This window comes from Rhinatrema bivittatum, chromosome 11 (genome assembly GCF_901001135.1).
Source record: "Rhinatrema bivittatum chromosome 11, aRhiBiv1.1, whole genome shotgun sequence".
NCBI classification, from domain to species: domain Eukaryota; kingdom Metazoa; phylum Chordata; class Amphibia; order Gymnophiona; family Rhinatrematidae; genus Rhinatrema; species Rhinatrema bivittatum.
The window spans coordinates 55,165,911-55,180,291 of NC_042625.1; the positions used below are offsets into that span (position 1 = coordinate 55,165,911).

Sequence of the window (14,381 nt, forward strand, 5' to 3'; positions counted from 1 at the left end):
ATAGCCTCCTAAGGAGATTGTGGCAGTCCCAGTACACAAAATTCTTAAGGAGTTGCTGCTGAAGATATGGGAACACCCCCTCACAGTGCCTCCTGTTAATAAGGCAGCAGATGGGGGTTTGTTTTGTCTAGAAGGCTGCTGGATACAATAAGCATGAGCTGCCCCACCACTCCATGGTGGTCGAATCAGCCCTCAAGGGGGCCAAGTGCTCTCTGATTTATTCCTCTGTGCCCCTGGGGAAGGACTATAGAGCAATGGATGCTCTAGGGAGGAAGGTGTTTCAAGGCACCATACTCATTGCCCATATCACTGCCCACCAGCTCTAAATGAGCCAGTAGTTGTGGGACATGTGGAAGCAGTGTAGGAGGTGGCTGAGCACCCTTATGTTGCTGGTGCATAAGGGCCTGGTGTGCAGAAATAAGATCTGTGTAACCTATGACGTTTTTGAGATGGCATCAAGAGTCTCCTCAGCAGGAATGGCAGCACAGTGGGCCTTGGACCTCTGACCAGAGGTAGTGGAACAACTCTGTGACATGCCATGTATTGGAGAGAATCTCTTTGGCGATACGGTGAGGGATGCTGTGGCCCAACTTTGGGATCACTCTGAAGCCCTTCGCCATTACTCTGAACCAGTCCTCTTCTAGGAGGCCAGCGAGATAGATTGATATACACACCGAAGTGATAGAGGCCAAGGAAGTCTTTCTTTTGCCAGAGGATGTACTATTCTCCGCCCCCCTCATTTTTGTCAACAGCATTGGCACTCCTGCAGTTGGCCTAGGTTGTAGAGGCCCAAGCCCCAGCTGGCTCCTCAGTCAAGTCTGGGGATGGGGTTTTGACTTGTTCATAGGGAGCATATGCCAGTGGCCCAGTATAACCTTGGACCAGTGTGTTCTCTCTATCTACTACCAGCCCCCATTTTGGGGGCTGGTAGTATATCGAGAGGTACTACTAGTAGATCTCTCCTCCCTCTTAGGGGCCAGAGTGGTTGGTATATACCACCTGGGCAAAGAAGGTGGTGATTCTACACCAGGTGTGTCCTTATTCCAAAGAGAACAGGAGAACTCTGTCCCAGTGTAGACCTATGGGGCCTTGCACAAGGTTTAAGAAAAGTTCGAGGAGTTTTTCCTGGCCACCTTGATCCCCCTTTTGCAAAAAGAGGAAGATCCCTGTAACAGGAACAATCTCCAATTTGTGTGGTGAAAACAGCACTTCCAGTACCAGTTGTTGCCGATCGCACTCACATCAGCCCCAAGGATCTTTACTTAATACCTGGCCTTGATCGCAGCGCACCTCTGCAAGCTGTGAGTGCATGCTTTCCTATAGCTGGACAATTGGCTGGTCAAGAGCACATCTTGGGCAAGGAGCATCAGGTCCATGTGCTTGACCATTTGGGTGTTGGAGTCAGTCAGGGCTTTTTTTTCTCAACTACCCAAAGTCCCATCTCAGCCTGTCACTTTAGAGTTGGGCTTCATAGGAGCCCTGCTGGACCTGGCTCAGGCCAAGGCCTTCCTGCCTTGCCAGACCACCGTCACCTTGATGATCATTGTGGTAGAAATCCAACAGAGCCAGCAGGTGTCAGCTTGGCACATATTGTGTTGGTGGGCTATATGGCCACAACCATCCATGTCACTCCCTTGGCATATTTACACATGTGCAGACTCCATTGGACCTTGAGGTCTCGGTGGTGCCAGGCCACTGGAGCCTCCACGATTGCATCAGAGTCACCCTGTCTCTCCAGGACTCATTGTCCCGGTGGTGGGTACTTTCAGATCCAGAACAGGGGATCTCGTTTCGAAGTCCCGCTAGCTTACTTGTCCCAACCAAAGATGCATCCACCCCAGGGTGGGGAGCTCATATAGATGGGCTCAGCATTCACCTCTGGTCCACCCAGGAACACTCTTGTTAAATCAACTTCCTGGAGTTTCGGGCAATCAGGTACACATTACAGGCTTTCAGAGATCAGCTGTTCTGATCCACCCTGACAACCAAGTAACTATGTGGTATGTCAACAAGCAGGGAGGCATAGGCTCATACCTTCTGTGGCAGGAAGCAGTCCAGATCTGGTTGTGGGCCCTGTCCCACAGAATGGGGCTTAGGGCCATGTACCTGGCCGGGACGGAGAATGTAGTAATGGACAGGCTCATTCGAGCCTTCAGGCCCTAGATCAGGGGGTAATGAATCATATATTCCACCTCTGGTGGAACCCCACTGTAAATCTGTTTGTGTCCCCCTGCAAAAGGAATCTGCCTTGCCTTCTGACCTCTACAGAGAGCAGAACCAAACCAGCCTCTGATGCCCTTGCCTGTCACTGGGACAAGGGTCTTCTCTATGCATATCCTCCAATTCCCTTAGTAGCAAAGACTTGAAGCTTTGTGAGAACAGGAGGACTATGATCCTTATTGCCCCTCAGTGGCTGAGACAGATCTGCTTTCCACTCCTATAGGAGTTGGCCATTTGGAGACTCATCAGTCTGGGGACTTCCCCATATCTCATCTCGCAAGATGAAGGTAGGCTGCAGCTTCCTAACATCCAGGCCATGTCTTTTTCTCAGCTTGGATGTTGAGAGATTAATCCTGCAGCCACTTGATCTTTCATATTATGTCTCTCAGGTCCTGATGCCTTCAAGCAAGCTTTCTACTAGAAAGTCCTATGGCCTGGAGGTGGTTTTCTGTGTGGTGTGAGCAGAAAGTCCTAGCTCCGTTCTGCTGCACTACCTCAGAGGCTGCCTTAAAGACCAACTTTGTTAGAGTTCATCTCAATGCAATTGGTGCATGCCACCAAGGTGTAGATGGTACTCCCATCTGTGTTCTGCCTATAGTTGTACATTTCATGCAGAGCCTACTTCAAATGAAGCCTCCCACTGTGTCTTGTGACCACCTCATGGTTTTAGCTCAGCTGATAAAAGCTGCTTTTGAGCTCCTGTACCTTGACGTACCTGACCTGGAAGGTCACTTTTTGGGGGTGGTCACTTTAGCATGCAGGGTCAGCAGGTTCCCGGGCTGTTGGTGGATTTGTAGCTAATTTTAAAAGGGTAACTTAGAGGTGCCCCAAGAACAAATTTTATTTATTTATTTATTTATTTTGAGCATGGGTGAAAAGTATTTTTGTCCTTCAGAGAGGACAGTATGACTCCTGGCACTTTGTTTTGACCCAATGCTTGTCACCTGCTCTTACAAGTTTACAGCACAGTCAAACCAGGTGCTGGGTTCTGGTATCATAAACCTACATTTATGACCAGCTGGGGCTTTTCTTTCTCTGTTTTATATATTCCAGCTCTGTTGCCTCTTAAAAGTTGCCTCTATAAACTGCACCTTGTCAATGGGGCTTTGGCAATCTACATAACATTTTCCTAAGCATTTCTGAATATTTGAGAAACTTATTTGCTATTATAGGTTTCTGATTCTTTGCTTTAGACCTTCAAACTTTAGTGACAGCCACTGCTGTGAGGGAGAAAGGGAAAATGTTGAAGTCACTAAACAGCACCGCCATGGCAGTGATGTTTAAACAAAGGTGATTCTTGATCAAATTATGGTGAAAGCAAATTAAAACCTTTAACATTAACAAAAAATAAGCTTGACCGCTGCAGCTGCTTTTAGTATTTTGTTGCCTTTTTCATTCTCCTTACTTACTTTTATTTCCATATTTTTGCCTTGCTATGCTTAGGAGTCGATTTTTAAAGAATCGCATGCGGTACTCTGCATGCACACATGGATGTGCCAATTTTATAACATGGGTGTCGGCTTTTGCAATCCGCGCACAAGGCGGGGGGTTTAGAATTCTGCAAATTTTGCACTGTGATGCATCCCGGGCTTCCCCAGTTCCCTCCCAGTCGCTCTAATTAAGGAGCAGACTTGGAGGGAACTTCTCTACCCCCTTATCTAATCTTCCTACCCCTACTTTTTTTTTTTTTTTTTGGTTTTCAAGTTGCTGCTCCAGTGGAGCAGTAGTAACTTGCACATGCCGGCAGTTGGCCAGTACATGCTTCCCCAGCACTGCAACAACTGGCCGCTGTGCCGGCTGCTCCAGCCCCACCCCTTTATTTGGGCCCAGCACTTCAGCACATAACGCGGGTTACGCTTGTGGCTGGGCCCCTTTGAAAATGCGCGCAGTGCCGCAAAGCCCAGCCACATGCATAACCCCCATTTTTTTTACATGTACACGTGATTTAAAATCTGGCTGTTAATACCTTGACCTATCTTTCTGTTCCCATAGTTGATAGTCTAAATCTCCCCAGGCTGGAGCCTGATCAAATACAGTAGTTAGCTAACCAAGAAAATATGGATGAAAAACATTAACAGAGCAAGAAACTTGTGCCAATTGTCCCTCCCCCATGGCTACACTATTTGTAAATGTTTTCTCTGGGTGCAGTTATACATTGTAAATCATAGGCAGCCTGAAAATATGATAAAGGCATCATAATTTTCTAGGAACAGACAATGTTACCAGTCCTGAGATGTTCCTTTACATCTTTTAAAGCTGATTCTCTGGCACTTGCTATTTCTTAGACCGAGGCCTTTGTATACATGTACATGGGTTCCTCTGGCACAGGTACAGGGCACTTGTTACCAGAGAACATGGTTATGGAATGGGAAGTGGCTGCAGATCTATGAGAGTGGGCCAGCTACCTAGCAGCTTCTATTATTGGACAATGAGGAAAAACAGGAATAAATGGTTGTTAGGCTGTTACTTGCAGATGGGTCAGTGAATGATATACTATGTGAACACAGTCTCGGCAAACAATGAACTCATGTTCAGATGATTGACGAGGTGAAATGAAGGATGTGCTCACCTCAAAGGCAGGAGGCCTGTACAACTAAACCTGTTGGTACGGGAAGTGAGAAGGGTCACTAGATCAGAAACCAAAGGAGCCAGATAGTAAAAAGCCCTGAGGAAGCAAACTGTAGCCAGGAGAGAAAAGAGAGAGGAAAAAAATAATGGAATTGAAACAGAAGGAAGCCACATAGCTAACGCTGAATTCTGTGCCCACTGCATGAAAAGTTACTCTCAGTCTAGGCCATGTTTGTTGTTAACTCCCTGCCTCTGCCTCCCTTTCTGACTCTAAAGGCTTTATTGAATAAAGGTTTTTTTTTTCCATCGGCACAGAATGGAAAAAAAAAGTCTTTTCTGAATAAGGTCCTGTATCTCTCGTGGACCTGATATGACTAAAAGAAGTTTAGGAATTTCTCCTTGCTACTCAGTTTTTCCTTTCTATGTTCTTTTCCACTGTTTCTCTTCCTTCAGTAAAATCCAAATATGCAGTCCCTTGTGATAGAATCTTTGAAATCATTTATTGCTTGTCTAGTCTCTAGCTGCAGCATGACAGGTTTTTCAGAAGTCTGTAGTGAAATGAACGGTGAGGAATTCCCATGGAGCAAACTCTCCTCAGGCCTGACTTCCTCACCCATTTTATGCTGTGGGACACCTACCTGCCATGCCTCCAGCTGCTGTGAGAGATTCAGTTTTTGTTGGATAGCATCCAGCAGCTGACTGTTCAGGGACATCACATCAATCTTGCATTTGGCCAGTTCCAATTCCACTGCATTTTTCCTGCAAAAAGAAGTTAATGATCAAAGGAAACTATTTGCCTCCAAAATCTTTATACGGAAGATGACTTCTTAGCAGTGAGTTGATCACCACAGCATCCTACAACATTTAAACATATCAATAAAAATGCATGTTTTGTTCTTCAAACATACAAGAACTGCTGTGCTGGGTCACACCAATGATGCATTGAGCCCAGCATCCTGTATGTAAAAATATAAGTGCTGTGCTGCGTCAGACCAATGGTGTATCGAGCCTAGCATCCTGAGCATAAGAAGTGCCACACTAGATCGGACCACTGGTGCACTGAGCCCAACATCTTGCACATAACATAAGGTCACACCAATGGTGCATGGAGCCCCAGCATCCTGAACATAAGAAGTCCTATGCTTCATCAGACCAATGGTGCATCTAGCCAGCATTGTGTACATAAATACTGTGCTGGGTCAAATCAATGGTGTATCGAGCCCAGCATTGTGTTTATGAGAACATAAGAAGTGCTGTGCTGGGCCAGATCAATGGTGCATCAAGCCCAGCATCCTGTGCATAAGAACATAAGAAGTGCCGTGCTGGGTCAGACTAATGGTGCATCCAGCCCACTATTCTGTCTCTGACAATGGCCAGTACAGGTCACAAGTACCCATTACATCCCCAATAGTTGATCTTTTTCTTTAATCAGGCTGTGGGGGTCAATATTCTGATGATTTGTCTGGCTAAGTTTGGTTCCTAGTCAAACAAACTGCAGGGTTTAAATTTCCTGCTACTCTGACAGTCTTCAGTTTACCTAGCTAGCTGTTACCCAGGTAGGTTGGAGGCATTCCAGGACAGAGATAAGTTATCCAGGTAATTTTAGCTGGATAAATTGTCTGTTCATCATGCTACTGAATATAGAATGTATATGCAGACTTTACTGCTATGGCGGGAGTGATACAATTTACCTCTTCAGGAGTCTGATAACACATCCTAGAAATATCTCCCTATCAGAGATCGTGGCCTTGGGTGAATATTATTTGCACCTCAGGGTTAAATCTGCTGTGCTTTCTTCTCTATTACACTTTCAAATAAGTAAAGGGAAATTACTTAGCAATGGCCTCATCACGGTCCCTGATGGCTTTCAATAGTTGCTCACTGGGTTTCTTCTCCGAAGTTGCTTGGAGACGATCCCTCTCCTCTTTCAATGTGTTCATTTCCATGCTCAGGAGGGTCACCTATAAGCAAAGAGACAAACAATCTGCATAAAAGCAGCATCTAATGCTTGGCTCTGTTACTTCTGCTTATGGTCATATTTCTCCCTTTTATCCTAGCATATTTTATTTCTTAATTTTTGTATGCATTTGGAGGACAATTTTCAAAAGGCTTTTGTTAGATAACTAAGTAATCACTAGACAAGAGTCCTATTTCCAAAGTATTTTTTCCATAGATACAAAATGGAAGAAATCCTTTAGTAAATAGCTAGGGAAATATCTACTGTATCTAAATTTAACCCACCTTGAACTCAGGTTTATAAAGATGAGTAATTCAGTTCAAATCCAAGGAACCTGCCCAGGTAGTTTGTGTGGGTACATAAGTGCCTGCAGACTTCACAACCATTTGGACTACTGAAAACTATTCTCTTTAGGAATAAAAGGTGCACCACATCCATCCTCTGATTTAAACAACTCATTCTAAGCCCATTCTTATTTTATTTCATAAACTTATATACAAATATAAGAGAAGGAGCTGGTTGCACTCCACAATCAATATATCGTCCACAAAGGAGTGCAAAGAACAATGAAGGTCCAATTTTAATCTTCATCAAAATTATTTATTTTAAATGTTCAAAGTCGCCACTCCAACTTTCAAAAACATGCACAATCGAATGACTGTTTCAGGGTCCCCCGACACGGACCCCGTGTTTCGCCCGTAGGCTGCGTCGGGAGGGACAGTCTGTAATTACAATAAAAGCTAAAAGGGAAAAAGAACAATAATACATGAATGTATAAGAGAGGACCAAACTAAGGGTACAAAATGTATCTATTGGTGCCGAGACACATACCTTCAAAACAGCTGTGGAATTCATACAGCTCAAGCAGCGAGGAGGGCGGGCGGCCAGACTAAACACTGCGTTTAAAAGGGGAATTTTGGCGCGATTTGAACCACCAATCAGAACGCAGAAGAGCTTAGCCAATCAAAATGGGACACCACTACGTTTACCGAGGAGAACAATGAAGGAATCAAAAGAATATAAGTACATTTAGCTGATTATAAAAAATACTGCCATTCAATCTCGTTATTTAATCCTGCTGGATGCAGGCTATTGAGTGTAAAAATCCACTTCTGTTCTCTTCGGGTAAGCATTTCGGAGAAATTACCACCCCGACTAGGCGGATGAAGCGTATCGATCACAAGGAATTTAAGGTCATCCTCAGTGTGTCCAGCTGTTTGCCAATGGGAGACTACAGGGGCAGTTTCACGACCAGTACGAATATTAGATCGGTGTTCAATGATACGTGTGCGTATCTGTCTCGTGGTTTTTCCTACATATAGTTTCGGGCAGGGACACAAGATCACATAGATTACTCCTCGTGACTGACAGGTAGTTGAAAATCTTAAAGGAAATTTTTTGTGCGTGGAAGGATGTTCAAAAATAGTGGTGGAGAAAGTAAAAGGACATACTGAGCATTGGCCACAAGATTGGTGGCCAAAAAAGTTACCTGAATCATAGGTGGAGGTAGATTGAAAATGAGAATGAACAAGCATGTTTCTCAAATTTTTTCCCCGGCAAAAGGAAAAACGTAAGGGATGGTTGAAGATTTCATGTAAAGAGAGCAGAGACCAGTGACGTTTAAGAATAGAGGTAATGGTGTACACATGGGTAGAAAAGGGCAAAATACAATTAATGCACGAATCCTCTGTTGTGGATTGTGAAAGAAAAAGCAGATCACGGTTAACATATAATGCTCTCTTAAAAGCTTTCCGGAGGACCCGGTGAGGGTACCCCCTCTCCTCAAACCGGAGCATCATCTGCTTAGCTTGTGTGATAAAGTCATTTTTTGATGAACAGAGGCGTCGAAGCCAGAGTAACTGCCCGGCTGGAATGTTCATTTTTAAGGGGGTGGGGTGATGGCTGTCAAAACGTAACAGAGTGTTACGGTCCGTGCTCTTACGATAAATGGATGTGCTGAATGAACCTTCCTTGAATTGAATTTGTATATCTAGAAATGAAATAGTCGTGGAATTAATGCAGTGGTTGAATTTTAAGTGGGGATTACTTTGATTAAGCCAATCCAGAAAATAATAAAATTGCATATTTGTACCTGTCCAAATCAGAAAAATGTCATCTATGTAACGGTACCATACTTTAATGAATTGGAAATGTGAAGATGGGTAAATAACTTCTTCCTCAAACTTACTGACGTATAGACATGCCAGACTGGGGGCCATAGTAGCCCCCATGGCTGTCCCTTTAACCTGCTGATATAAGGTATCCTGAAATTGAAAAAAATTTCTAGTAAGAGCCAGACGTGCTATAGAAATTAGAAATTGAGTGGAAATACGATGTGGAGGGCGAGAGCTCAAAATATGTTCTACCAATAACAGTGCCTCATTCTGGGGAATATTGGAATATAGGGAAACTATATCCAAGCTTACCAGATAACATGTGTCTGAAAATGGAGGAAGATTCTCAATAATTGTGATGAAGTGATTAGAGTCACGGACATAGGAACGACTCTGAGGAACTTGAGGTTTCAAAAAGACATCTATAAATTGTGATAGAGGTTCCAGAATGGATCCTATGCCCGCGACTATGGGCCGTCCAGGAGGGTTCACAAGGGATTTGTGGATTTTTGGGAGAATATAAAAAGTTGGAGTGATAGGATGATCTGTTTGCAAAAAATTGGCCTCACGAGAAGTAAGCTGATGTGAATCTAATGCGTCCTGAACAATATTTTTAATCAATTCCCTTAATTCTTGAGTGGGATCAACAGTTAGTGGAATATAAAAATTGGTATCGGATAGTTGGCGAAGAATTTCATCCTTGTAATCGATAGTGTTCAACACCACTATTCCCCCACCCTTATCAGCTGGTTTCACAATAATATTAGGATCGGAGGACAAAGATGTAATTGCTAGTTTTTCATTTTTAGACATGTTAAAATGCTTTACTTTCGGTTTAAGTGGCAACTTTTGAATATCATTCTGTACCAATTTTTCAAATGTAATTAATACAAGGTCAATTGGTCCCGGAGGAAGCCATCTCGACTTTCTTTTTATTATTGACATATCCCCTGCTGGTGGGGAATTGGCAAAAAATTGTTTTATACGCAGCATGCGAAAAAATCGAAACAGAAAAACTTGTAAATTAAATGCATTAAATGGAATAGTGGGAACAAAAGAAAGTCCTTTCTCCAAAACAGATAGTTCATATTGAGATAATGGATGACATGATAAATTGAACACTGGTACTGAAGATGGTGATGCTACAGCCAGGGGTCCGGAACAGGTTGTTGTCGCGTGTTGCGAGTGATACGTGAGTTCTGTGAGGCTTGTGCTCGACCCCGATATCTGGGGTTCCGGGATGGTTTCCCGGATGGCTGAGGGTCTAAAAAAGCCTGTGCAATTGTTGACACCGGCTGTGATTGTGGCTGTTGCAGTAAGGGTTGTGAGAAAAAAGATGAAGCTGCAGATTGATGTGGCAGCATGGCTGGAGGGAACATAGAGGCTGCATCTTCTCGATGTAATGGAATTGCTGCATCTTCGCCCGAAGAATCGTCGGAGGAAGAATTGGCAAAAGTCACTTTTCTTCGTGGTGTGTTGGTCCATGAATAGACGTATCCTTTCGAATAATCAGTTTCGTCACGTTGAAACTTTTTAAATTTTGCTACTTTCAATTCGTTTCTAAATTTTTCCAAATTCTTATTAAACTCAATTAGCTGTTGCTCAAAAGCATCCACAGGTGTGGAGTTCTTTATACTGTCCAGTTGCTCGTTCAACTCTTCACGTAAAGATATTAACAATGGTTTGGTGGTCTCAATAATGAGTACCATCAGATCGAACGAGCACTTGTTCAAGATCTGTGTCCATCTTGTTAGGAAATCTTTATTTTCAGTGTGGAGCCGCGGTGCTTTTTGAACTCGCAGTCCTCTTGGAATGCGTTTAACTCTACAGTATAGATACATTTTGTACCCTTAGTTTGGTCCTCTCTTATACATTCATGTATTATTGTTCTTTTTCCCTTTTAGCTTTTATTGTAATTACAGACTGTCCCTCCCGACGCAGCCTACGGGCGAAACACGGGGTCCGTGTCGGGGGACCCTGAAACAGTCATTCGATTGTGCATGTTTTTGAAAGTTGGAGTGGCGACTTTGAACATTTAAAATAAATAATTTTGATGAAGATTAAAATTGGACCTTCATTGTTCTTTGCACTCCTTTGTGGACGATATAAACTTATATACCACATAACCAGTACAAAATTAAAACAATCATAGGAAAAAAAACCTAAGCCAGTGCCCTGCTACTTAACTACACTACCACAGTTGACCAGTCAAACCTACTGACCCAACCACTAAATACCTTCTCTGGTCATAACATACCAGTGCAGACAGCAACCCCGCACTGTTGCTCCTATGGGACTGAATGCTGAATTGGATTTGTACTCTTTTCTTGGATAAACATGGGAACTTGATTATTCTCACTACCTACCCTGATGGATGTCGTAAGATGAGACGTCATGAATATTTGGCGTAATTAATGACATCACTTAATCTCGTACGTTTAAAGAGACGTGTGGCTTGGCTTCTCCCTTCCTCCCTCCAATTTCCCGGTTGTTGAGACGTGATGTCCGGATGAATTGGTAGCTGGCTTAACTTAAAGATGAGTATAAGTTTTTTCAACCTTCTTTGGGATAAAGATTTTAATTTTTAACTTATTGCCATTATAGGATACAGACTCTTGTCTATATGTTGTTCATACGCCCCTGAAGAAGCTTATGGGTGAAACACGGGCCGTGTTGGGCCGCAATACAGTCAAGTATTTATGTTTAAGAGTCTATGATTGACGGAGGACATTTTAAGAAAAAAGAAAAAACTCCTAACAAAAATTATTTTGAAATTAAATAAATTTAAAAGAAGGCGAATGATTGAAAAGACCGGTTGGTGTCTTTGTAAGAATTCACACAACGTCAGGCTTGCTGACGCCTTCTTTAGCCATTTTCTTTAATTCAATTTGGTTCCACTTTTGTTGTTGATAATATGGATCACAGTGGATAATTATTGACTCTTTGTGTTATCAGATTTCAATTACCCCAATATTGACTGGGTAAATGTAACATCAGGACTTGCTAGAGACATAAAGTTCCTGGATGTAATAAATGATTGCTTCATGGAGCAATTGGTTCAGGAACCAACAAGAGAGGGAGCTATTTTAGATTTAATTCTTAGTGGAACGCAAGATTTGGTGAGAGAAGTAACGGTGGTGGGGCCACTTGGCAACAGTGATCATAACATGATCAAATTTAAACTAATAACTGGAAGGGGGACAATAAGTAAATCTGCAGCTCTAACACTAAATTTTAAAAAGGGAAACTTTGATAAAATGAGGAAAATAGAAAAAACTGAAAGGTGCAGCTGCAAAGGTTAAGAGTGTTATAACAGGCACGGACATTGTTTAAAAATAACATCTTAGAAGCGCAGTCCAGATGTATTCCATGCATTAAGAAAGGTGAAAGAAAGGTCAGACGATTACCTGCATGGTTAAAAGGGGAAGTAAAAAAGAGGCTATTTTAGCCATAAAAAGTTCCTTAAAAAATTGGAAGAAAGATCCATCTGACATAACAATGATAAGACAGGCTAAGAGAGAATTTGAAATGGCTGTAGAGGCAAAGACTCATATATCCGAAGCAGGAAACCTGCGAGGAAGTCGGTTGAATCGTTAGATGATTGAGGAGTTAAACTTGTTAAAGGGACACTTAAGAAAGATAAGGCCATTGCGGAAAAACTAAGGGACAGATTTTCAAAGGGGCACGCGGACAAGATACGCACGTACCCCCCGAAAACCTGCCCCAAGCTCCCCCTGTGCGCGCCGAGCCTATGTTGAATAGGCTCGGCGGCACACGCAAGCCCCGGGATGCGCGCAAGTCCTGGGGCTTTCCGGGGGGGGGGGGGGGGCGTGTCGCGGCGGCGCATCATCTGGGGGCAGGGCCACGGGCATGGTTCCGGCCCAGGGGCATTTCAGGGGTGTGGCCGAGGTCTCTGAAACTGCTCCTGGGCTGGGGAATCGCGTGCCGGCGGCTGGCCGGCGCAGGCGTAACTTTTCAAACAAAGGTAGGGGGGGTTTTAGATAGGGCTGGGGGGGTGGGTTAGAGAGGGGAAGGTGTGGGGGGAGGGAACAGAGGCAGGCTGCATGTGCAGGCTGCCGATTTTGCGCAGCCTTGCGCGTGCCGACCCCTGATTTTAAAAGATACGCGCGGCTACGCGCATTATCTATTAAAATCCGGCGTACTCTTGTTTGCGCCGGTCACGCAAACAAAAGTACGTGCGGGCGTACTTTTTTAAAATCTACCCCAAATTAATTCTTTGCTTTCTTGTTTACTAATGAGGATTTTGCAGAGATACAGGTTCAGGAGACAGTTTTCAAGGGTGATGATTTGGATAAACTGAACCAAATAGCGTAGAATCTGGAAGATATAGTAGGCCAGATTGACAAATTAAAGAGCAGCAAATCACTTGGACTGAATGGTATACCCCCCAGGGTTCTGAAAGAACTAAAAAATTAAATTTCAGACCTATTAGTAAAAATATGTAACCTAATATTAAAATCGTACATTGTACCTGGCCAGTGTAACCCCGATATTTAAAAAGTGCTCCAGGGGTGATCTGGGAAACTATAGACCGGTAAGCCTGACTTCAATGCTGGGAAAATAATAGAAACTATTCTAAAGAAGAAAATGACAGAACATATAGATAGACATGGTGTAATGGGACACAGCATAGATTTACCCAAGGGAAGTCTTGCCTCACAAATCTGCTACAATTTTTTGAAGGGTTTAATAAACATATGGATAAACATGAACCAGTAGATGTAGTGTATTTGTATTTTCAGAAGGTGTTTGACAAAGTTCTTCATGAGAGGCTTCTAAGAAAACTAGAAAGTCATGGAATAGGAGGCGATGCACTTTTCTGGATTCCAAACTGGTTAAAAGACAGGAACCAGAGAGTAGGCTTAAATGGTCAGTTTTCACAATGGAAAAAAGGTAAACAGTGGAGTGCCTCATGGATCTGTACTTGGACCGGTGATCTTCAATATATTTATAAATGATCTGGAAAGGGATACAAGTGAGGTGATCATATTTACAGATAACCCAAAATTATTCAGAGTAGTTAAATCACACGCAAATTTGATAAATTGCAGGAGGATCTTGTGAGACTGGAAGATTTGGCGTCCAAATGGCAGCTGAAATTTAATGTGGACAAGTGCAAAGTGATTCATATAGGGAACTAACTCATGCTATAGTTGCACAATGTTTGGTTCCACCCAGGAAAAAGATGTAGGTGTCATAGTAGATAATACATCGAAATCGCTGTCTCTGTGTGTTGTGGTGGTCAAAAAAAGCAAAGATAATATTTGGAATTATTAGGGAGGGAATTGTGAATAAAACGGAGAATTTCATAATGCCTGTGTATCGCTTTCATGGTGAGACCACACCTTGAAAACTGTGTGCAATTCTGGTTGCCGCATCTCAAACAAGATATGGTTGCACTGGAGAAGGTACAGAGAAGAGTGACCAAAATGGATAAAGGGGATGGAATGACTCCCCAGTGAGGAAAGGCTAAAGAGGTTAGGGCTGTTCAGCTTGGAGAA

The 14,381-nt window shown here is 43.2% G+C and overlaps 1 protein-coding gene across 2 annotated transcripts in view; it reads right to left on the reverse strand.

The window, feature by feature from the left end:
• BICDL1 (BICD family like cargo adaptor 1) overlaps positions 1-14,381 on the reverse strand; it is an 89,926-nt gene that overhangs the window by 3,503 nt on the left and 72,042 nt on the right. For both annotated transcript variants that reach the window (XM_029571788.1, XM_029571787.1), the window contains 2 exons: positions 6,622-6,749; positions 5,427-5,547 (listed from right to left, as the gene is read on the reverse strand). In XM_029571788.1, coding sequence (XP_029427648.1) covers positions 5,427-5,547; positions 6,622-6,749 — 249 coding nt within the window. The remainder of the gene's footprint in view (positions 1-5,426; positions 5,548-6,621; positions 6,750-14,381) is intronic.